General features: G+C 38.0%; 1 protein-coding gene across 4 annotated transcripts in view; it reads left to right on the top strand.

Moving 5' to 3' along the window:
* Positions 1-24,685, top strand: part of AHCYL2 (adenosylhomocysteinase like 2) — a 139,418-nt gene that overhangs the window by 71,409 nt on the left and 43,324 nt on the right. The window contains exon 1 of one of the 4 annotated variants that reach the window (XM_015588389.1): positions 16,074-16,390. The exons of 2 other annotated variants lie outside the window; for them this stretch is intronic. In XM_015588389.1, coding sequence (XP_015443875.1) covers positions 16,334-16,390 — 57 coding nt within the window. In that variant the 5' untranslated portion in view covers positions 16,074-16,333. Of the gene's footprint in view, positions 1-16,073; positions 16,391-24,685 lie in introns of those variants that run through there. One more of the 4 variants, XM_015588387.2, reaches the window with a different exon arrangement.

Raw genomic sequence — 24,685 nt, 5'->3', positions numbered from 1 at the left:
TGCTGCTGCTTAGTGGGGAGGTTTTGCTTTCCTTCCTCACCTTTATCACCTCTGTCAAGTTTTTTTTTTTACAGTGATAGTGTAAACAATTACAATCCGTGGAACAGTATAATGATAGCCTAATGAATGTATAAATATAAATTTCTAGATTTTTATATTGTGTGTGTTGGGGGGACGGGAAATGGTGAGGAAAACCCAACTCCAATAAGTAAAAGAAATTTATTTCACTAAGCAAAGAACTATTTGAATCTCTGTTCAGTTGTGTTTTTTACCTGGTTAACTTTTACACCCAAGTACGAAAGATTTTCAAATAGATGCTATACATTAATCTACTTTGAGTACCAGGGCCTCCCTCTTCTGTGGGTTCCAATACAATTTCTGAAAATATGGGAAAGGGGTATTGAGTTATACCCATGTGTACAAAAGAGTTTGCACAACTAATGTGCAGTACTTGGCTAGCCTCTGGCTGGTGGATAATCTCCCCTCATTTCTTATTCCGTGCAGATTTTTTTATTTGGAAGGGGGCAAGAATGGCAAAAGTCTTTTTTTTCCAAAAAAGAGAATAATAACCAATACTTCTGGTCATTTATACTATAGATGTTCTCGCATGTGAAATATTATACATAGAAGAATATTCATTACAGCACTAGCCTGGTGATTTACAAATGGCAAAAGATAGGAAACAATATAAATGTCCATTGGTAGGGGAGTGGTTAAATAAATATTGGTATATCTATAAAATATGATAATGTGCAGAAGTTAAAAAGAATGAGGCAGCTCTATACATACTGTTATGGAACAAACTTTAAGATAGTGTTGGTGGGGAAAGATGTATAACTGCATGTATGATATGGTACTATTGGTGTAGAAAAAGAAAGAATAGCCATGTGTGTGTGTGTGTACTTTTATGCAAAGGATATCTCTAGAGGAATGCACAGTAGAATTTCTCTCTAGAGAGGATAATCAGGTGCTGAAGGAAAAGAGTAGAAAGAGAGACTTTTCACAATATATTCTTTATGTTTCTTGAACTTTGTGCCATGAACCCGTTACCTTATTAAAAACAAATAAAAAAGTAGAATCCAGATCTTAAAAACTTGCCTTATAGGCTCATCCTGAGGATTAAATGAGTCATGTACATTCGGTCAGCCCTCTATATCCATGGGTTCCATTTCCATGGATTTAACCAGCCCTGGATGGAAAGTATTTGGAAAAAAAAAAAAATCTTACGTTGTTGCTGACTTATACTATGTAGTTAGGCCTATGATTGCTGTGGCTATAGACTTTTTTTTTTGTCATTTAATCCCTAAACAAATAGAGTATAACAACTATTTACATAGAATTTACTCTGTTAGGTATTATAAGTAATCTAGATGATTTGAAGTATACAGAAGGACGTGTATGGGTTATATGCAAATACTATGTCATTTTATATAAGGACTTGAGGAGCCTTGGATTTTTGTATGGAGGGAGGGTCCTGGAACCAACCAATCTCTCATGGATGCAGAGGGGCAACTATAATCTATTGTAGTGCTGCATGGCATATAGTAAGTATTTAATAAACGATAGCCTTCGTTCTTGATTTTTCCCTCCAATTCTCTAATTACTCGTTGGAATTTTTCCAGGAGGTTCCCCAGTGAACCTCCCAGATCCCACAGTGTTGAGCTGTGTTTGCACAGCTCTTTGGTTGTTATTGTTGTTGTTATCTCTGGCTACCAAACAATTATTAAGCCCTACATGGTAGAGGCTGTATATTTTCAATGAATTCATATTGAGTATCAGTATGTGTCAAACATTATGCTAGGTGAACAATGTAGATAAGGTCCCTGCCCTCTTGAAGTTTAAATTCTAGAATAGGAAAAAAAAAAAAAGTAATTTCAGATAGTGATGAGTAAAAATAAATATTGGGAGCAGAGCCAGATAGGATAATCAGGAAAGGCCTTGAAGAGGTGACATTTGAGCTGAGACCTGAAGGATAAATTCCTTGGATTGTGTGTGACGCTTTTATATCTCAATTCCACCCACTCAGAATCTCGATTATGTTCTTGATCGTTTCCTTCACGTTATCTTAGAACGATAATTCCTGATTTTAGTTTGTACACAACATTCTGTATTTAATTATGCTCGGCTGTAGCTCTTCTGCTTTCCCTCCCTCTCTCCACCAGAGTGAGCCCTTTAGCTGACTTTTTTGAATCTAAAGACACCTTTAATTCTTTATCTGTCCATTTTTTAATTTGATACACAGGGTTTTATAAATAGTATTACCATCCCTAGACATTCCCCTTCGGTATATGTGCTGTTCATTTCTTCCTTGTACTCTCTCAGTAAGTAATAAGTTTGCAGCAGATTTCACCGTAAGCAGTAGGGATATGTTAGTCACCATAATAGAAATTATAAACAATAGTTCAGAGACTTCCCAAATATTATTAACAAAAGTAAAACCTTTTACTGAAGAGGATCTAGTCCTCCCAAAGTTAGGTTGCACCTGGAAAATATGTCATGCTCTCTTTTTGCCAGGTGCTAGGTAACACAATGATGACCTTTAAGTCACTCTTCTGAGAGCTAATCTGTTCTGTTATTCTACAATCAGAATATTCTTGATACTTTTGGTGACTACTTTGAGGGGAAAAAAAATCCATTTCTGGGGAGTGTACTTTGTATTAAGAGACTGGGTTTCTTGGATTCCACATTAAGATGTGAAACAAGTAGATAAGGAGTTGAATAAAGCTGTTGATTATTGGAATTAAGAACCAGTTCTCTCCCAAGATTACTTTTTTGCATACATTGCATAGCAATGATCTCCTTCTGAATTCCCAGGCATTCTATTGTTTTCTTGATAACAAAGAAAGAAAAGGAAGAGAAAGGGAAATAGAAGAAAAAGAAAGAGTAAGAAAAGAAAGAAAAGCATAGCAGCTCAGAATCAGTCTCAACCATTAGGTTTTCAGATTGCATTGGCGGCATTGTTTCTCTCTAGGTTGAGGATTCCCACAGAGAAGGGTCACAGTGGGTTTTTTTCTTTCTCTCATTGTAGATACCCATCTGAATCAGAGCTAAAGGAGATTCTTTTTTTTTTTTTTTTTTAAAAAAGGAGATTCTTATTATTTTTAGAAGTTACAGCAGGCCCCTTTACTGTCTACCAATTACTTCAACATTTATAATTCCTAAGTAGATTCTACGTCTAGTCCTAAAGGTTTATCTTTCTGTTCTATTTAGTTTATCATGTGTGTTTTTTCTGGAAGAGTTCAAGATGACTGTCATTTGTTATTTGGGGTCATTTCATCTGTGTATTGAGTCAGCCTTCATGTTGTATGGAATTTTAAAGAGCTCATTTTGTTTCTTTTGAAAATATTTAATTCTTTTTTCTTTATAAATGATTAGTAACTTAACTGTAACACTGTACTATTCAAAAATATTCTGTTGCATACGACAAAATAAGGTAAATTATTATCAACTATAAATCTGAGGGAAATACAAATTTCATTATATGTTCACTTTGTATTTACAAATTTTCGTAGATTCTTCCGTTAGTCAGAGAACTCTCTGATATGTTAGTTTCTTCTTTTTCATTATCTTTAGATATAGATGGTATAGCTGTAGGTTGAAAAAAATAAGTCTTCTAAATCTTTTTTGAAAGCAATTTATCTTTAAGTATAAAACATTACTAAAAATTTTCCTTTATTTTAGAATATTATTAAATTCTAAAATAATGTTTTAATTAAATTTTTTTGATTTAGAAAAATTGAAAAAGTTTTTTGAATATTATTTTAAAACAAGTCAAGTGTACTTATTTGTATTTTCACATAGCCACAAGGGAACCTTTGGGGTTTAAATAGAAAAATTTATTGGATGAAAATGAAGTTACAGAGATTATAGCAGGTATAACTGAAGACAGACAATAGGAGCATAGAAGAAGCAATGAGCTGAAAACACTTTTATTTATACCCTAAGCCAATCTCCTTGGTAAATTTTAGAGAACACGTGCATTCCATTAGCCAGTACACTGATGACATCAGCACGCGTCATGTAGCCTCTGGAAAACATCACTCTACACTCCTGAGAGAATGAAAAGAGAAAAAGACAAATAACATTTTAGGATTATTATGAAAATACTTTGGACTCTGAAACCCCTTAAGTAAAAAAAAAGGGGGTGGGTAAAAAGAAGAAATCTCCACTGTTAATGGCAGAGGTTATCGAAGTTTATAAGCATGAAGAAACTTTCTGAGACACCCATTTGCAGGTAAAAAATTCATGTCTTCTTCCTCCCCACAGACTTTAAAAATCCCCAGACCTTCCTCTGGTCTCCAAGCCCTTCTTACAGCATGGGTTCTCAAAATGTGGTCCGAAGATTCCTGAGGGGTCCCTGATACTTTTTCACAGTGTCCATGAGGTCAAAGCTACTTTCATAATAATATAAACATGTTATTTGCCTTTTCCATCATGTTGACATTTGCACTAATGGTAGATAAGCAATGGTGGATAAAACCATTAGCCCCTTACCATGAATTAAGACCATGGCACCAAACTATTAGTTGTCATTGTATTCATTCATGTGCACTTGCAGTTAAACTTTTTTCTAGTTTCACTTAAGAATGTCCTTGAACAAGCAATTAAAATTATTAATTTTATTAAACGTCAACCTTAGAGTACAAATCTTTTTTTGATTAAATAGGAAGTACAGTTGGTACAGTTGACCTTTGAACAACATGAGTTTGAACTGCACGAGTCTACTTATATGCAGATTGTTTTTCAATTAATGTTGTAAATGTATTTTCTCTTTTATGATTTTCTTAGTAACATTTTCTTTTCTCTAGAGCTAACTTTATGGTAAGAATATAGTATATAATACATATAACATACAAAATATATGTTAATTGACTGTTTATTGGTAAGGCTTCCAATCTACTGTAGGCTATTGGTAGTTAGGTTTGGGGGGAATCAAAGTTATATGTGGATTTTCAACTGTATGGGGGTCAGTGCCCTCTACCCCCATGTAGTTTAAGGGTCAGTTGCACATATAAAGCACTTTCTGCTTCATGCTGAAATCATGATGGTTGTCTTGAAGGAAAGCACTCATGTTTTTGAGTTGAGTAAATTGAACTAGCCTCTTTTTTATGGAATACCACTTTTGTGTGAAAGAAATGATAAACTATAGTTGTTCAGACTTGAGCATTTGGCAGACATCTTCTTGAAAATGAACAGAGTGAACCTGTCACTTCACAGAAAATGGGCAGTATTTATGGTCAATGATAAAATTCAAGCTTTCAAATGAAAATTAGAGTTTTGGAAACTCAAAATCTGCCACCATGAGCGTAACAGCTTCCAGGCAAGCAGCCTTCAGTGCAGACCTCTTATTTGAGCTCCAGACTCATGTCTACTTACCTACTTTGTGTTCACATAAAATGTTTCACAGATGTTCCAAGCTTAACATGTCCCCAGTGGAACTTTTCTCCCACAAAATTTTATCTCTTCACCCCACCTGAGTTTCATTCATCTAGGTAAATCACCTTCAACCCAGTTGTTCAGTTGAAAGTCATTCTTTTTTCTTGCCTCCTACATCCAGTTTTAGCATGCCTTTAAAATTTCCTCAGGTTGGCTTTTCTCCTTCTTCACTGCTATCAGCCTACTCCAGGTTACCATCATCTTTCACTACTACTACATCAGCTTTCTAATTGCTCTCCTTGCCTGTCTCCTATGGAAAATCAATTTTCCATACAGCAGCAAATGTAAATATAAATTGGTTTGGTCATTTCTTTGCTTAAAATCTTTTCATGACATTCATTAGAATAAAATCCCAAATCTTTATCTTGGCTTATAAGGCCCTTCATCTTTGGGCCTTTGCCTGTCTTTGCAACCTTATTCTTCCTTTCATTCACTAAATTCTTACCACACAAATTATTTTTCCATTTCTTAAACATACCAAGGTATTTCTTACATTGGTGCTTCTGCAATTACTATTTCCTTTCTTTCATTTAGTAGCTGGCTTTCTCTCATCGTTCTGGTCCTATCTCAAGTGTTAATCACTTTAAAAATGTCTTCCTTGATTATTGTATTCAAGGTAGTTTCTTTCTTTTATACTTTACTTTAGCTTCTTGGTCATTTCATTTATAGCATATACCATAAATTTAACTATTCCATCTATTCACTTATTTTTTTGTCTATCTCTCTTATTAGAAAAAGTAAGCAAATAGTTTTAGATATGTTGAGTTGGATGTGCCTATGGGAACATCTAGAGTATTGTGCATTTAGAACTGAAGCTCAGAGAGGTGTTAGATATAGTTTTGGAAGTTATCTACACATTAATAGTAAATGAAGCCATGAATATGGGAAAGAGAATGTTTTGAGTGAAGAAGTAACAGATTAGAATCTTCAGGATCTCCTACATTTAAGGGACCAGAAATGGGGTGTTGGGGGAGGGGGGAAGCTACAAAGGAAACTGTAAAGGATAATATCTTGGAAATCAAGGAAAGATGGGTATAATGTCAGGAGAGTCAAAGGAAGAGAATTTTTCAAGGAAAACGTATTAACAGTGTCGAAATCCTGAGAGGTAAAGTAAGCTGAGAAGCCTCTTAGATTTAGCCACAAAGAGATCGTGACATTGGCACCAGTAGTTTCAGTGGGTTGGCAGGAGCCAGACTGTAGTAGATTGAAGAATGAAGAAAGTAAAGAATTGGGGCTATAATGAGCTTAGAAAGCCAAGGAGTTGCTCTCTGAATTAGGTACCGAGAACAGTAGCTACAAGAGGAAGGTGGGAATTTATTTATTTTGGGGATGAGAAACCGGAACATATTTTATGCTGATGGGAAGAAGTCAGTAGAGGGTGAAAGGCTGAAAAACACACAAGTGAGGGGAAATAATTGATAGAGAGCAGTCCCTTAAAAGGTGAGAGAGAATTTGATCCAGAACACTGGTTGGAGATATTAGATTTAGATCAGTGGTCTCCAACCTTTTTGGCACCAGGGACCGGTTTCGTGGAAGACAATTTTTCCATGGACCGGAGATTCAAGCATATTATACTTATTGTGCACTTTATTTCTATTATTACATTGTAATATATAATTAAATAATTATATAACTCACTGTAATACAGAATCGGTGGGAGCCCTGAACTGGTTTTCCTGCAACTAGACGGTCCCATCTGGGGGTGTTGGGAGGCAGTGACACCCAAAGTGTGTTACTTATGTCCATTCTACTCCATAATCTCGTTTTGGTTACTGTCACTGCAGAAAACTCTGCTTCACAAAGATAGGATGTCACAAAAGGAAGCAAGCTTTTCAGTGCTATTATGGCAATCTCAGGATATTCCATCTTGACTTTAATCCAGAATATATGGAGATTTGAAGTTGTCTCAAACATACTTTTAAGGCCACCATCATTTGCGATCTCAATCATTCGATCCTCTTCCTGCACCAAGTCAGTTCACCTGGCTTATTCACAAATGGGTTGCGGATCCATTCCTTCCTACTTCGGGGGTCTTTTGTGGTTGGGAAGTCATGCTAAAATTCTTTTGAAAGCTGACATAGGTGATCATGCACCAGCTGGGAGAAAGAAGGACCTGGCTCAGTCTCTTTCAAAATCTCTGCTAATGTTTGAAACATGTCAAAAATCCCAATGTTCACTCATCGCCCCCATAATTCCAGTTTGGCTTTGAATGCAGCCACTTTAGCTGCTGACTCGAACACAGTTGTCATCCTCCCCTGAAGTGACAGATTGAGTTGGTTAAGCAGGTTGAATATGTTACACAAGTAAACAAGTTTTGCGACTCATTCTGTGTCACTGAAATGTGCTGCCAGTGGTGACTGTTTTTCTAAAAGGAATCTCTGGAGCAGCTCTCGTAACTCAGAAACTGGCCAGTGATCTACCTTTAGAAAGCCATCTCACTTCTGTGAATAAGAGAAGATGTGCGTGCTCTGCGTCCATCTCCTCACAGAGCCGCATGAACAGACGTGAGTTAAGGGCATATACTTGAATGTGGTTGATAATTTTAATCACATCCTGCAAAATGTTAAGTTCAAGTGACAGTTTTTGGCTAGCTAGCATTTCTCTAAGAATGACGTGGTGCATAGACTCACATTCAGAAGCGACCTCTTTGACCTGAGTAGTGAAATCAGAAAGCCATCCAGTCATGGCAGCCTCTCTGTCCGTGCACATCTGACACAAAAGGACCAGTTCAGTTTTCCTAATACGTAATCATTGAAAGGCTTGAATAGTTCTGCAGCTGTGGTGTTGGCTGGCAAAAAAAGTACACATAACATATCCTCATGCACATCCTCGTGAAAAATATATTGCACAAAAACAAGCATTGTTGTCAACATTGGTAGACTTGTCAACCTGGATTGCATATTATGGTGACTCATTAATCCTAACAGTTGTGCCTCAGTATCCTTTGCTGTTTCATCAGTTCATCCAGTTATGGTGCTAGCTGACAGAGGAACATGTGCCACCTTGTGAACTGCAGCCTCTCAACAGCAGGCAGGATCAATTGTTCACCAATAGTAAAGGGCTTCTTGGCTTTAGCAATGCGGTTAGCCACTAAGAATGATGCGCTCCGTGCAGACACATCTGATGAAGTGGTAGCCATCAATAATTGCTTCTGTTCTTCATGTTCACATTTTTATCTTTTAAAAACTCCAGAGGCTTGTCTTTTAATGCAGGGTGCTTGGTCTACATGTGGCGAAGCAGTTTCGAAGCTTTCATGGCTTCATTGGGTAGCCGGTCGCCACATATTATACAAAGCGAGCTTGGAGAATGTGAATCATCTGTTGCAATGAACCTGTAATTTAAGTAGGACTCTTAGTATTTTCTTTTAAATCTAGCTTTCTTTTTGTTGGCAGCCTTACAGTTTTCTGTTGTCTCATCAAAATACCACAGACTAGGTGGCTTAAACAACACAAATGTATTTTCTGACAGTTCTGGAGGCTAAAAGTCCAAGTTCAAGGAGCTATCAGGGTTCATTTCTGGAGAGGCCTCTCTTTCTGGTTTATAGTTTCTGCCATCTCCTTGTGTCCTCACATTGCCTTTCCTCTGCATGCCACAGAGAGAGAGTGCTTTCTGGTGTCGCTGTCTCTTATAAGGATAATAATCCCATGAGGTTAGACCTCTACCCTTAATGACCTCATTAGCCCTAATTACTTTCTGTAGGCTCTGTTTCTAAGTACAGTCTCATTGGGGGTCAGGGTTTCAACAAACGAATTTTGAGGGATTTAGTTTAGTCCATAACAGATGAGAAGTGAGAATCCTCTCCCATTAAAACAACAGGGAGATAAGAGAAGATAGATATGGGTAAGGTTGTAAGCTTTGGTGATGAAATTTTTTTTCATCTAATGGTTTTAGTTTTCTCTGTGAAATAGGAGTTTAAGCAATATACTGAGGGTAAGGGATAGATGTTATAGTTATACATTTGAGCAGAGTAGAGACCATTGAACAGCTGATAATGGAGACAGGAAGAAAGGATTGAGTAAGGGAACATGGCAGAATCACTAGGTTGTATTGACCTATCTGTGTGCCTGGGTAGTTTTCAGCAGCAGAGCAGCCCAAGCATAGGCATGAATTTGGTAGTGGTAGTCTTGGATGTCTGAATTTGGCCTGTTTTAAATCTTCACTGTGTAAGACCTTCTCTTGCAACCAGGTTGTAGACTTACATTAATACTACAATGTTAACACTGCTTGCTTTGAGAAGATTGAATTCTCTTCCATTTTCTTTTAACTGCTAGCCTTAGTAGAAGATTTTCACTAGAGCATCTTTATCCTGTAGAGAACTGCACTTAAAAGGAAAATTTAGGCGATTTATGGACCTCAGGAGGTATTGATAATATCTGTAGGCAAGAATTAGCTCATAACGTTTAAAATTAGAGCAAAATTGCCTTAGACTCATCCAGAGCAAGTGAACACAATAGCACAGTCAATCCCCATTATTCTCGAATTCTGTATTTGCATATTTGCCAACTTGCTAAAATTTGTTTATAGCCCCAAAATCAATGCTCGTAGTCCTTTTATTGGTCGTTCATGGAAATGTGCGGAGTAGCAAAAATTTGAGTCACCTGACATGTATGTTCCCAGCTGTTGTCAAACAAGGCAGTGCTCTGTCTTCCTGTCTAAGGTCTCATACTCTCATCCAAGTGTCCTTTTCATGGTCTACTTAGTGCCGTGATTTTTGCATTTTTGTGCTTTTTCTTGGTGGCTTTACTGTTTAAAATGTCCCCCAAAATAGTGCTGAAGTACTGTCTTGTCTTCCTAAGCACAAGAAAGGCTGTGATGTGCTTTATAGAGAAAATGTTAGATAAGCTACATTCAGCCATGACTTACATGGTACCTCCAGTGTAAAAAGACCAACAATATGAGCACTGGCAAGGATATAAAGCAACTAGATCGCTGATATTCTGCCTGTAGGAGTATAAATTAGTACGAGTACTCTGGAAAAATTGCTTGGCATTATCTACCTGAACATATGGATATCCTATAATCCAGCAATTCCACTACTAGGTATATACCCAACAGAATATTTTCATATGAGCACAACATACACAAGAATGTTCATAGTGACATTATTTTTATGGCCCCCAAAATGAAAACAACTTTCAACAGAATGTATTTAATAAGTTGTGAATATTCATGCAATGAGACATTTTCCAGCCATAAAAATAAATGAACTACTGCTAAATGCAAGAAACTTGGATAATTCTTAGAAACATATTGAGCTGAAAAAAAAACCAGGCACTTCAGTGTACATCTTTTATAATATATCAAGTTCAAAAATAGGCAAAATAGATCAATGGTGATAGGAATCAAGATAGTGATTATTTTTAGGGAGGAGTGAGGGTAATAACTGAAGGGAGACATGAGGGAAGGCTCTAGGCTGCTGGTCATGTTCTGTTTTCTTATCCATTTACCCATATAATGTACCATTTACCCATATAAGAAAACAAAGTTTTTGATTGGTGTACTTATTTTGTAGGTAAGTTATGCTTCAAAAAAGTTTATTTTAAAAAAAGAATATAGTGAGAAGTCCATATTCTACATTTATTTAATGGCATTGTGCTTCATTATTTTACTCAACATCCATTCTATCCTCCGCCGCTCCCCACTCTGTGATAAAATGGAGGGCTGTGAATACAAATTCTTTCTAACTCTTATTCTGGTTGTTTTCAAGCTTAAGAAGTTTTCAAATTTAAGTTTGATCTCTCTTTGAGGACAGTTTTAGGTAGAGACGCTAACTGTGCAGCAAACTGAACTCTGACCTAAGTGGTGCCCTATTAGATGTTTCAGGGAAATTGAGTACTTAAGTCCACACTCCACTCCCAGTTTCTAGAGGACTTAACAGGGAGTGGAAAAGGTGGCTTGGTGCCTGCGCTTGTGTTCTATAGTTGCTGTATTGCTTAATTGTTTACCTGAGAAACGCTGTTGGGATTAGTCAGTGGCAAGGAGGTACATTTAGCTATACTAGGCATAATTTTGTTAATAGTGATGTTTCTATTTATGATTTTGTTAGTTCTCTTACTCATACCTGATTTCCTTTTCCTTCTTTTTACCCTTTTGGACTTTGCTCCGAGCTAGCTTTTCTTTAATTAAGTCGTTTTTTCATTCAGCTCATATTCATTGGTTGATAAGGTTTGGGTTAAAACCCAAACCTTTAAACACAAGGCTATGCAACACTAAAGGCTGTAGTCTTTACCAATAATGATGATGCCTCCATTTGGAGGCTGAAATACCTGTGCAATATAAGTCTTAAGATCACTGAGGAACTGACAGATAAGATGCCTAACATTTAGGTTGTGGGGCAGGGGGAGGACTTAATAATTCCAGCTGTTCTGGCAGCATTGGCTTTTCAAGTCTGAAGGGGTGGGGGGGGATTTGAGGCCCAGCAATTCCAGCCAGTCTCATAATGGACCAGATGGAACTATGAACTCAGGTAGTTAGGATCCTTGGCCTCTATAATAAGCTATAACTTTGGTGACTAAGGAATAGTTATTGCTTTTTTCTATAACTTCAGAGAAACCAGATGGATTAGAAATACTGAATGTTAGAACTGGAAGGAACCAGTTCTAACCTCCCCCCAGTCCACTCTTACCCAGTCCTCCTCATTTTATCATCAGGAAACTGAAAAAGAATAATTAGGTGACTTGTCAAAGTCTAATAAAACCATTAGTGACAAGCCAGGACTAGAGGACAGGGTCACATTCTTATGTTCTTTGCCCTGTGCCTTATGACTCTCTAGGTCGAAGATTTATCACTTCTTATTTAAAACCATTCTGCCATTATAGTTACTTCTTTACCACTGCCTAGTTCTTTTTGACATTGACCCCTGGCAATATTAACTTCTTGTCCATTCCCCTCCGACTCCAAGCATGTGCTCTCTCAGGCAAGTCTGGCTTGCCTCCACTAATGATGATACTGCTAGCAAGTCGCCATTGGTAGGAACATAACTGGTGCATAGAACTTCAAATTGTTTTTCTTGGAGTGAAAATTGATTGTTTGAGCTGTATACACATTGGTCAATTTTTGTAAAGCAGAAGACTGTAGTTTGTGTAACTTTTTTTTGAAGTTGCAAACTCCTCATCTAAATGTTAAGGGTGATTATTATAGGTTATGATGTGCAGTGGTCTCACTCCTGCCCTTGCTATAGGTATATCTTCTAAGGCATATTAAGGTAAAATGAAATTTTAGAAGATATACCTATTCTGGAAACAAGTTTATAACTAGTACTTATACCTACACCTTATGCTTTATACAGCCCTACTCAGTTAATACGCCTTTGGTTCTATAACAGCTACTGTTTTTATTTTTGTTTCAGAAAGGTGAAGACTGCACAGCATGGGAGCAAAGAGCCGCCATTTTGTTTTGTTACAGAAGGGTCTAGTGAGGCTGCAGTTTTAGTTTATTTTAGTTAAAATCTACACTAAAAAACAAAAAATGTTACAACTAAAATGACATTTAGTTTAGTTCACCAAGGTGGTACATTTTTCTTGTGCTTGTTTTTTATTCCCAAACCTGGTTTCTTTAAAGTCATTTTTCTTCCATGTTTTAACTCTACTGTGAGGGCAGTCTTTTATTTATTTTAAAAAAATGATTATATGGAAAACATCAACAAGAGTACCAATAATCTAGCAATTTGCTGATCAATGAAATATTTTAAGGGTTGGGCTCCACTTTAGCAGTAAAACAGTCTTTTGGCCTTGATTTATTCCTAACAACTTCATTAGGATGCAGATCACAATGGCTTATAATTGATGCAGATCAAGCAATGGAAAGATTATATATTCCTATGGAGATAATATTATAATTAAGGATTAAAACCCTAGTGAGGGCTCACCACAAGTAAGTTATAGCTGTGGTCAATAATATAACTGTATATAAACTGTGTATATAAAATAATGTTCTAAGTCCTATGAGATGAACATAAATATATTGATTATGCAAGTTACCTCCAGAGTCCTCTAAAGTATTTGTACAACATAGAAATTTGACAATTTCTTAATACTCTTACTATATGCCAGGCACTATAGGCAAATCAAAGCTGGCTAAGCCCCTGAAGAGCCTGAGTCTAACCAGGGGCGACACATGGATGTACTAACTGTAATATGAAGAAGGGCAAAAATAGTGATGTGACCAAAGAAAAATATTAGAGGAAAGGAAGATTCCATGGCAGAACTATCATTCGAGCTGAACCTTGAAAAATATGAATAAGTGAAGATGATGGAAGTGAAGGCAGAATGATGCCATTTCAATTAGAGAAAATAGCCTAAGCAAAGTCACTGAGGTGGGAAAGGACAGCATAATAATGACATAAGTAAGAGCTCCCATTTATTAAGAACTTGGTATGTGTACATTTTGAAATCCTTGCATCAATCCTGTGAGATGGCTATTATTACTTCCACTATACAGATTAGAGGTAACTAAGTGGCAGAGGGAGGATTCTAACCCAGGTCTGTTTTCCCAGAACCAGTGCTCTTTGCCGCCATACTGTGCAGTCTTCACATCCAGGAAATAGCAGGTAATATAGCTTACCTGGGAATAGGGTCTATATAGGGATATGTAGTAGAAGATCCTCCTGGAAAAGATTTAGGTAAAATGAAATTACACTGGAAACAAGTTTATAACTAGTACTTATACCTACACCTTATGCTTTATACAGCCCTACTCAGTTAATATGCCTTCGGTTCTATAACAGCTCTACCAGAGACTTGGTGGAGGAGAGCTCAAAAATAATATGCAATTGACTGTTCTGGGGACTAGAGAAAAGGGGAGAATCAAAGATGACTGAGGTCTTATATCTGATTGACTGAGGGAAAAGAGGTGGAAAAATGAGGAAAAGAAACTTGTTTGGAAGGTGGAGAGAAAGGAAAGATGGAGCAATCATTTTGATTTTAGGTATGTTGCATTTAAAACACAGATGACAGATACCATTGGAAATTTACTCAGTAACTTCTCGTTTTATTAAGTTTAGATTAAAAGGAAGACCAGAGGACAATAACTAGAGCTTGCTGAAAGCTCAGGATTTGTCACAATTGACACGCTGACCTTAGAGGGCCTCATTGCTCCTGCATTTCACCAACTTTCTGTATCTTATCACTCAAATTGCTTCACTCCAGAAGTCGACCACTTCTTTTACTTCCACCTCTTTTGTTCTCTCTTTTTATTGCATCTGCTCTCCACCTGCCCTGTGATCTCTAATCCTTTGACACCTCTGCATTCACCTGATCCCAACGGTCCCCTTCTTTTTTCACTTGCCTTTCTTTCTAGTCTAGACCTCTGGGTCAATCATTTGAATTCTTCCCTCTCTGGCATCTTACAACACCTCTTCTCCTAGACATTACCTTTCCCTCCTACGTTCCACATTCAAAGGATTCTTAACCAGTGAGGGCCCTAAAAGGCAATGAACCTGTAATCCTAATTATAATATTGTGACCATCAGCTCCAGAGAAATTATCTGCTGCAACGGGAATTGATACTGTAAAGAGTCCTTGGCCCTGGAAGGGGACCGGGAACCAAAGCAGGCATATCTTGTTGAGCTTTCTTTGTGCCTGAAATCTATGGTACTCTTTTTGGAATGAACTAAGAAGGTAAAATAGGTTGGGTTACTTTTTTTTTAAAGTTTTTTCTTATTTCCAAAATTCTGAAGTGTGCAGAGAGGATGGAGCTGGTATGGAGACATAAAGAGGAAACTGCTCTGAGATCCCCAACCTTTTTGGCATCAGGGACCGGTGCTCCTATGAGAATCTAATGCCTGATGATCTAGGTGGAGCTGAGGCGGTGATGCTGGCGCTGGGGACCGGCTGCAAATACAAAGGAAGCTTTGCTCGGTTGCCCACTGCTCACCTCTTGTTGTGAGGCTCAGTTCCTAACAGGCCATGGACTGATACCAGTCTGCAGCCTGGGGTTGGAGACCCCTGGTGTATAGGGAGGGCCACTGTGTTGGCATCCTGTTTTTTTCCTGGAACCAGACCTCTGAGTAAAAACCGGCATTGGATAAGGACTTTGAGGCAATTCTAGTCTCCATTGGAAACTCTGGCTCCTTCTAAACCTACACTGAAGGAGCTCCTGACTAGCCCCAAGGAGGCAGCTAATTTACAATTGGTACCCATGTTGTTGATGCAGCTGAGGGCCTTATACCTTCATGTAAATAGCACAAGGAACCAGCAGAGGGCGTGGTGGTCCCAGAACTTCCTTCAGAGCTAATTTCTGATTTTGTAAGATATGTCCCCGGCTCTATCCCAATCTCCCGTGCAATAAAAATTTAACTTGAGATATGCCTGAGTTTGGTGCCAGACCCCTGATGTGAGCAGACGGGAAGCCTCTGCAGAGCTGTTTAAACTCGAAAGTCATAAAGAACTCTCGATTTCAAGGAAACGCCTGTTTACTGTACTGATCCAAATTAAGTAACGCCTGAGAAATGGGAATGCTTTCTTGACCTCGATCCCTATTGATTTTGGTATCAACATATCCAGTGACGTGTCCTCAAGGGCAGGAGAAAATTTTTTTTGGGAAAGAGAGGAAGACTGAGAGGTGCTGCAGAAAGTCCCCACTGGGGAGGTGGGGCAGTGTTTGGGTAGCTTTAAACAGTGAGTGCCCTCTGGAAGTTCAGTGCCTGGGTGCAGAACTTGCATCAACTCTGATTTTGAATCAGAAGCAGAAGCTTTGAAGCTGGCCGGTGAGGGACTTGTTAGGCAGTTGACAAGGATCTTGAATAGGACGGCTCTGTGAAAGGGGAGTGTGGTTTCTGCTACACATTGTGAACTTCTGAATCACTGTTTTGTTCTGCTTTGGGGCACTCAGAAAACCCTGGCATTTCCAAACCAGCTTTCCCTTTTGCTTCAGGACATATATCCCCCAAGCCTGAACTATGGAGAAGTGGGACGGTAATGAGGGCACCTCAGCTTTTCACGTGCCTGAGTGGATGGTGAGTTCTTTAGTCGCTTTGCTTTTCCTTCTCTTTCTTGATTATGAGGCCACCACTTCTGACAGGTGACAGGGATCACTTGTGAGAAGTTCCTACCAAGACCTGTGGTTGGGGAAAATGTTATTACTCATATTTCTGATTAGTTCCTATGTCCTGTGTTGCCCCTGTTTCTTAATTACAGGCAAAGCTGGGGAAGGTCTGAGAGCTGCCTGGCTAGTAGTCAGCTTTTTGCCCGGTTGTCTGTGCTGCTGGTGCACTGCATGGGTTGTGTTATTCCGTGATTGCTTTGCATTTTATTTGCAAGCCAATGCTTAGTTTCTCATGGGGATAAAGGAAAAAGAAAACAGGCATACCTCACTTTATTGTGTTTTACAGGTGTTGCATTTTTACAAATTGAAGGCAAGACACTCCACCAGCAAAAAGATTAGGACTCGCTTTATTGTGATACTTGCTTTATTGCAGTGATCTGGAACCAAACCCACAATATCTTCAAGGTGTGCCTGTAGTGAGGGGGGAAAAAACCCAGAACTGAAAAGATTTAAGGCATTTTTCCACTACCTGCCCATTTCGTTCCCCCTCCAGTCAAAACATTTCCTCAAATACCTTTTATGTATATATTTCTAAAAGGCAGGAACTATAGCTCCTTCAGTACCATTCTTCAAAATATCATATTTGCCTGATGAATATTTATAATATAATGATAGTAGGACTTGTTTGTCGATAAGAACTAGCACATAAAACCTTACATTTTAGATCCAGTTTCAACTTTTGATTTTAAAACAGCAGCCATTCTTAATGTTCCTGACTGTCTGGTTTCTTCTGGGGTTAGCCTGACTTCTTACAGTCTATATACTGGCTTGTGTTTTATACATTTATTTCCTTATGGAAAACTGGTTAGACTATATACAACGTATTCCAAGTTCTTTTCAGTGTTTATGGAATTACAGACTTAAAGAACTATCAGTAATGAGATGGAATATATAGTAGGCCTAACAAAGGCCCAACTGAGGAGACTACATTTCAACTCATATTGTTATAGCTATTATTTTTGTTGAGGTTATTGCAGTTGTTGTTAATGTTTCAGAACCTTGTGCTCAGTTTTAAAACATTCAATGGAAAGAAATTCTACCCATCTACAGGCTTATTTCAAATAATGTAGTGTTTTAGAATTAATGGAAAGGATTCACATATTATTCTAGTTGGGTTTTTGTTTTTGAATCTCTAGCTACTTACTAATAAGAAGAAAAGGGAACAAGAATTCTGGTTTTCTTAGGGGAAGGAGAGACCACATAAAGATGCTAAACTTTGGTGCTTCTCTAAGGGAATATTACAGAGAATTCCACGGAACATTACTATGTCAACTCAGAATCAGTGAAAGTTTTATAGTAACACGTATTCTCATAATAGTCCTCACTGGCTTACCCGCCGAGCATAGCCTCTCAAGAGGTGCTCCTACTGAACTTTTACCTACTTACCCTCTTTTTATTTACGCAAACAGGAAAACTGTCCTAAAGGAGTTAGTGCGACTGTTGCTTAGGGAATATGACTTAGGACTTCCCAGCTTTTAGAAAACATTCCTTAGTAAAGCACAGGTCTGCTCTGTTTTCTATATAGCATCTCTTATTTAGCAAGTCCTTGGCCCTTCTCTCTCAAAAACCAGGAAAATACCTTTGATTAGTAGATTTTTTAAAAAAACAACAATGAGAAAGAGTAGGGAAGGGGCTTATCTTCAATAATTCAGCTTTTTTATGTGCTGTCTTTTTCTTACCAAAGCCTTAACCTCTTGAGGCTTTCTTTCAGATACCACATAAGTCATTTATTTTTGACCTGGTCTGGAAGTGCTGCATTAGGTTGCCACCAATGTCCACTTAGCCAGCAACATGAACCACTGAGCACCCTCTAGTGTACTGCCTATAGATTTTCAGACCTTACCTATAAAATGTTAGAGTGCCTCTTAATCCCCAAGAGAAAACCCTGGAGGCAGCTCCCATGTTGGGAAAAAAATTTCAGTTTAAGAAAGCTTTAACAAATGTCTGACTCATGTTCCAGTTTACATATTAATGTAATGAAACTTCCACTGAGCCTATCCTTGCCTCTAAAAGAAATATGACTAAGCTCTCAAACCTTCTTTCAGGAGTACAATTTAGCAGAGAAGGTGCATTATAACACCTTGTTTTTTGTTTTTTGTTTTTTTTAATTAATGATCAGCAGCAAAAAAGGACTTGTATACCCTTCAGAGAATAGAACTCAAAGCAGACAGCAGCTTACATGTACTCACATCTCTGGCTCCCAGCGGGGAACTAAGTCAGGACGAAGTTTGATGAACCCCAATCTCGAGTATTGACAAGGTAGACCTTCCGTTAACATTCAGTCAGTCTCTGGAAAACTTCTGCTGAAGCCTCTGCTCTTCGGCTGTTTCCATGTGAAGGATTTTCTTAGCCTCATTCAGGCAGTTTTGCTGCTAAAACGTTGGAGACACATCCTTTTAAAGATTGTTCTTATTAATATGAGAAATCTTTAGTCCCTGTCGGTAGGTGAAATACCTCCTCTTATGTTGCATGGAGATCAGCAGTAACCTTTTTTTTTAAGTTTCTAAATTTTAATATTTTCTCCTCCTACCCAGGCTTTCAGTAGTACTTGGTACTTTTCCATAGGAAATCTGATTGACTTTCTTGATTACTCAGCCAGCTGGTTACCCGATTTTCTTTCAGCTAGAGGTAATCCCTTTTGTAGGTGAAGAATTTGTTCTAGCAGCTCATTTGACTTAGAAGGGGAGATATCTTTAAGAATGCTTGAACCGTATTTACTTGGAAGGGAGACAGACACCTTTAAGGAATCTGGTAAATGGTGGTAGAGATAGCTTGGCTGTAACTCTGAGTCAGGATTGACATTTAAATCTGATACCCATTTGAAAAACTGATGAAAACTATGGGCCCTCTCCCTGGGAAAATATACACATACACAAAATTTTGCATTCTGTTTTTGGGGGGGGCGGTGGGAGCATCTAGACATCCATGAACTCTACTCGAAGAACTTTTGACCTAAAGAAATAGAATTGTTAATATTTTACACTTGTGTGTTATTATGTAGTATCCAGAAGCCTTTCACATACATTATTTTATTTCTCGGTACACATTTGAGAAAGGCAAGGTAGATGTTATTGTTTCCATTTTACAAATGAGGATTACAGATGTTAGTGCTGGAAATGTTAAGAAATGGAAATACAGAAAGTGAGAACTTCTGATCATCATCCTTTGTGTACTTGAAAAGGAATGAACTGTTTTCTCTGGCCTGACTCACTTAGGGTAAATAGATCTTCTGTTCTCCCCAGGAATCCTATTTTTATTAATGTATTAACCATCTATTCTTAACAGCCTTACATTGTGGATATAAAGAAAGGTCCACCTTATTGTAGTCTCTGGCCTTTCAAATAACCTTTAATTTTCTACCTATGAATATGCTTCCCTGGTTTAGCCGCAGATAGGATCAAATGGTTGACTAAGGAGAAAGTCAAGAGAATTAGAGCTGCTCTATCATGCTTGGAAAAAGCATTAGAACAGGGGTTTTCAAAGTGTGGTCCCCAGATGAGATGCATCAGTATTACCTGGAAATTTGTTAGAAATGCAAAGTCTTGGGCCCTACCCAGGTTTACCAAGTCAGAAACTCAGGGTGAGGCCCAGCAATGCCTTTTAATAAGCCTTGTAGATGATTTTGAAGCACCTGAAGTTTGAGAACTACTTTGTTAGATAAACTTGTTAAGTGCTAAGGCTTTTCCTGTCAGTAATAGTATCCCAAAATGTCTCCTGGTTGTATCTGGTATAGATCTACAGTTCCCTTTGGCACAGTTCTAGTGACTTAAGCCATTGGACCAAGGAGTTCCTTTTCACCTGAGGGAGGAAAATGAGGAGCCAGCTGAGAGTGTATTAGGGTGAATGAACAGCCTTGGTTAGCAAGAGCAGAAGTTTAGAGATTCATCAAGCAAGCAGGAAAATATCGGTCTATCTCATTTCTTGAAATTATGTATGAGAGACTAAGATTGTCATATGTGATAGTGAACATCAATATTTGAGAATGAATTTTTCAATTTTTGGTAGTGGCATTGGGCAATGTTGCCAATTAAAGGGCAGTTAAATTTCAAATTCGTATATGATTAGCCATTTTCAGAATTGTGTTTTGATCAGAGACCCAGGATCATCTGGGATGATTTCATTTCTGAGACCCAATCTGATAAGAAAATAAATGTAAAGAGTAATTGTAAATTAAGTAGATTTAAAGATAAATTAAAAAGAATGAAGTGGGGTTGATACATCCAGGATTAGGACCAGGGCAGTTTTTGGTCTTCGGATTCATATCATTAGGTGTGATATAGTGGAAGGAGCTTCGGCTCTGACACAAACACAGGCTCCCATTCTAGTAACATCACTTTCTGTGAGACCTCAGGCATTCATTTGTCCTCTCAGAGCTGCACTTCCCTAATTTGTCAGATGGAGATAATAATGTCTACTTTTTAAGATTCTTATCCTGATTAATAGAAGTAACATACACACAGGGCTATTAAATTAGCTCTCCTCCCCTTATTCTTCCACAGATCTTTTCTCTCAAAAGATTTTTTTTTTTTATAAAGAAGAGCATCTACTATTTTATGTTTTTTCTTCTGCTCAACAAGCAGTCTCTTTTTTAGGAAGAATTCAAATCACATTCCCACTCTGTCTCAGTAACATACAGTTGAATATAGCTTTTCTATTCACCGTTTAAGAAATCAACAAATAAATAATGTGATTCTTTGCCCTTTCCTTTGACTATTTATTTGATATGTAAGAAGGTCATTGTGATTCTAGGGACTCTGAGGAAATAGGAAACTCCCTTTCGTAGTAGTCATACTTTCAATGAAACACAGTTTTTGAAAACTTTTGTGAAAGAGCAAACATAGTCACTCAATCTCTAATTAACAACAGTGTTGAGATGGGATGAGAAATCAGATGTCAAAATCTGTATAAAAGATGCACAATTAAGAGCACAGCAATGGTCCTCAGTCTGACTAACTCAAGGACAAACAGTATAGGGTAGGGGCTGCCTGAGCACTTGGCATCATTTTTTTCCCCTTACCATCTTAATAAATTCCCTCATTGTTTTAGTGGCTCTGTAGTTAATTTTTTTCTAATGAGACTAGGTTAACTAAAATCATCTGACATGGAAAAGGGGGAGGTAAGGTTAAAAAGGAACCTAATTAGCAAGGTAATTATAGCAGGCAAAAAAGTGCACTGGTTATATAAATAAGCTATTGTTATGAGCATGCAAGTTGGGCCTTGTCAAGGGACTTGTTAAGGTTTAGAGGTCAGAGGAGCCATGTAATTAGGTGTTTTTGGAAAAAAAAAAAAAAATGAATGCAAAACAGTCACCAGAATTAGGAATGGCTGATGAGCCACTAGCAGAAATGCCTTATTAAATTGGGCTCTATTGCCGGAGGGGTTGTTGGAGCTGCTTCAGGGATTCCAAGGAAGGGAAGCACCCCACCCCCAACCAAAAATTAAAAAAATAATAATGCTAGCTAGAACTACAGCCAACAGAATTGCTGATGCGGAAAGTTTAAAGGCCTAGCCAAAAGGGTCCCTGGACTGGAGAGGTGGCAGTAGGGCTGGTAATGTCACTATGCTGAGCAACAAGAAGAAATACATTGTCAATGGCAACTCTGGGATTAAAGCCCAGGTGAGGCTAAGCTCTTATTTACCAGTCTCGCTGCTGTTATAGTCATTATTGTAAAGGCCAGCTGCTTCCCCCGCCCCCCCCCCTTGCTTTCATCCCTCCTCTGGCATCCCTCCTAACAGTCTGTTTCCCTTCCCTCCCTTACCTCAAGGCCTGTTGGAATTAGGCAGTTCTCTCTGAAATGAAAAAAAAAAGGGTTGTTACCTTGAACTCTCTGATTTCAGACAAGGTAGGGAAGTTAGGGGTAGGATCTACCAGAGTACCCCAATCAGGATGCGTGGACTACTGTGTTACAAGGTGAACTGTTGGATGAAGAATATAATGGTATTTAACTATTGAGGATAGGTGGGCACCAGGGATTACCTACCGAAAACCTATGTTCGGGTTGTCAGTAAAAGATATATTTATTTTGGGGGAAAATTGTGTAACATTCTATATAAGTGGCTAGTCTCTTTCTAATATTCTTCTGTCTTAAACTTGAGTTCAATGTCTAATGAGTAAACGAGATTTAGAACCCTGTGTCTCTGAGTGGAGAAAGCCTACATAGCTTAGTCTTTTTTAGTGCCAAAAGATAGCCTAAACTTGATCTGAGTGGGAGGAATTATAGCAAGAAAAAGACAATAGAGACGAGACCTTGGCTTAGGGAAACTGGTTTGAAATGATGATGTAGCTCTAGAGCTACATGGTTTAGTGTTAGTGGGGTAAATGGGTGTGTACGCATTCACCCCGATCCTGCAAATCTAAAGACGAAGAGTGACTGGCCCCCTCTACTGGGGTATGTGTGCGTGTGTGTGTGTGTGTGTGTGTGTGCGCGCGCGCGCGTATGGGGGTGTGTTATATATCTTAGGTAAGAGTTATCTGTTACTCTTTTATAAAGGAGGCACTGCTAAAGTTAATGATTCCTTGTGGTCTTTGGAAAATCAATTATCACTCTTTTTCTTAGATGGGCCTCTAAAAAAGAATGACGATGTATCATTGTCTTGAACAAGATTAGTGAAATGGAAGCCAGAATTTCGAGTTTGACTGCTATATGCCTTCCCATCTTCTCATCCACCTTCTTCCCCTTCCCAACTTTTTTTTGCCCTTAAAAATTCTTTTAACTTTAAACTTGGCTTACCATGTTTGCTTATTCAACCACATAGGGTCAGTGAAGATGGGATAGGCTACTTCCAGTTCATTTCAGCATATGATGTCAGGCATTTGTGCCTGAGGATATCAACATAAATAAGATACACAGCTCCTGCCTTTATAGAGCTTATAGTTCATACAGGATACAGGCAGATGGTTGTATTCAGTGTGATAAGCGCTGTGATAGGAGATGTACATGGAAGTTCACATATATCCCATGGGAGTGCATAGAAAGGGCACTTTCTCTTTTTGGAATAAATGCCACTTTAGCGAAATAATAAATTTTGCCATTTTTCATTTCTCAAAGAGCTTCTAATCCAATGAATTTTTCTATTGCTGAAAACAATTTTCAAAATCTAAAGTACTACACAGGCTTTATTTGTTGTTGTAGCTATGAAAATGCTATGAATTCCCCTAAAAGGCATGCTAACTAATTCAATTTGGCATTGGTCCCTTTGTCTCAATACTCAAATGACTCTAGTTACCGCTAACTGCAGGAAATGGAGCCATCAGTTGCTGCTCGCATTCTGGTATGATGGATCTCTGTCCTGCCCATCAGGGAACCATCTTTTTATCATGAAAAGTAGAATCAGTTGTCAGATCTTTGATCCTTCCTGCCACCTTGGATCCAGAATAATCTAAGCAATTATGCAAACGTTCAATTAGGGAAAAAGAAAATAAACGATTTATTGAATAAATAATAGGAGCTTTGATTTGCAGTGTTATAAAATATCAGTTGGAACCTCCAACAGTAGGAGAAAGAGATAAAAATGCAAGAAAGTCATTATCAGAAAATGTCCAAAATGCAATCTTGAATATTGAGGTTTATACATATTCACTATCCTCATCCACTCCTTCTACTTCTATTATATTATAATTAATAAATGATCAAGCCTATGGCTTTTACGTATTTTGCGATACCAAACATTAAAAACAGTAAGTTAATATTTACTGTACTGAAAGGCTAATTAACACATTTTAAAAAGTTATAGTGACTGCCTGCAAGAATTTTAAGAACAGTAAACCGTAGGGGTGGGAATGGTGGAGTGGATTTATTGAATCTCCTGCTGTGTTTCACAGTTTACCTACCGGCATACCTCGAAGATATTGCTGGTTGGTTTCCATACCACTGCAGTAAAGCCAGCCATAATCTTTGCTGGTGGAGGGTCTTGCCTTCAATTGTAAAAAAAAAAAAGAAAAAGAAAGAAAAAAAAAGCAACACCTGTGAAGTGCAATGAAATGAGGTATGCCTGTACATTGTTTCATTTAACCCTTCCTAAAACTTATAAGGTATTTTTATCTTTGCTGTATTTATGAGAAAAATGAGGTTCACAAAAGCATCTTGACCCGTATTACATAGCTAATGAATGGCACAGGCAGGATTTCAATCTAGTTCCAGAAAAGTTTTATCTGAATGGAAAACCTTTTTTTTTTTTCATTATATCATACCATTTCCTAAGAATG

The sequence above is a fragment of the Pteropus alecto genome, unplaced genomic scaffold (genome assembly GCF_000325575.1).
Source record: "Pteropus alecto unplaced genomic scaffold, ASM32557v1 scaffold22, whole genome shotgun sequence".
In the NCBI taxonomy this organism is placed as follows: Eukaryota; Metazoa; Chordata; class Mammalia; order Chiroptera; family Pteropodidae; genus Pteropus; species Pteropus alecto.
Note: the sequence above shows the minus strand (reverse complement) of the source record. Positions and strands in the feature narration are given on the sequence as shown.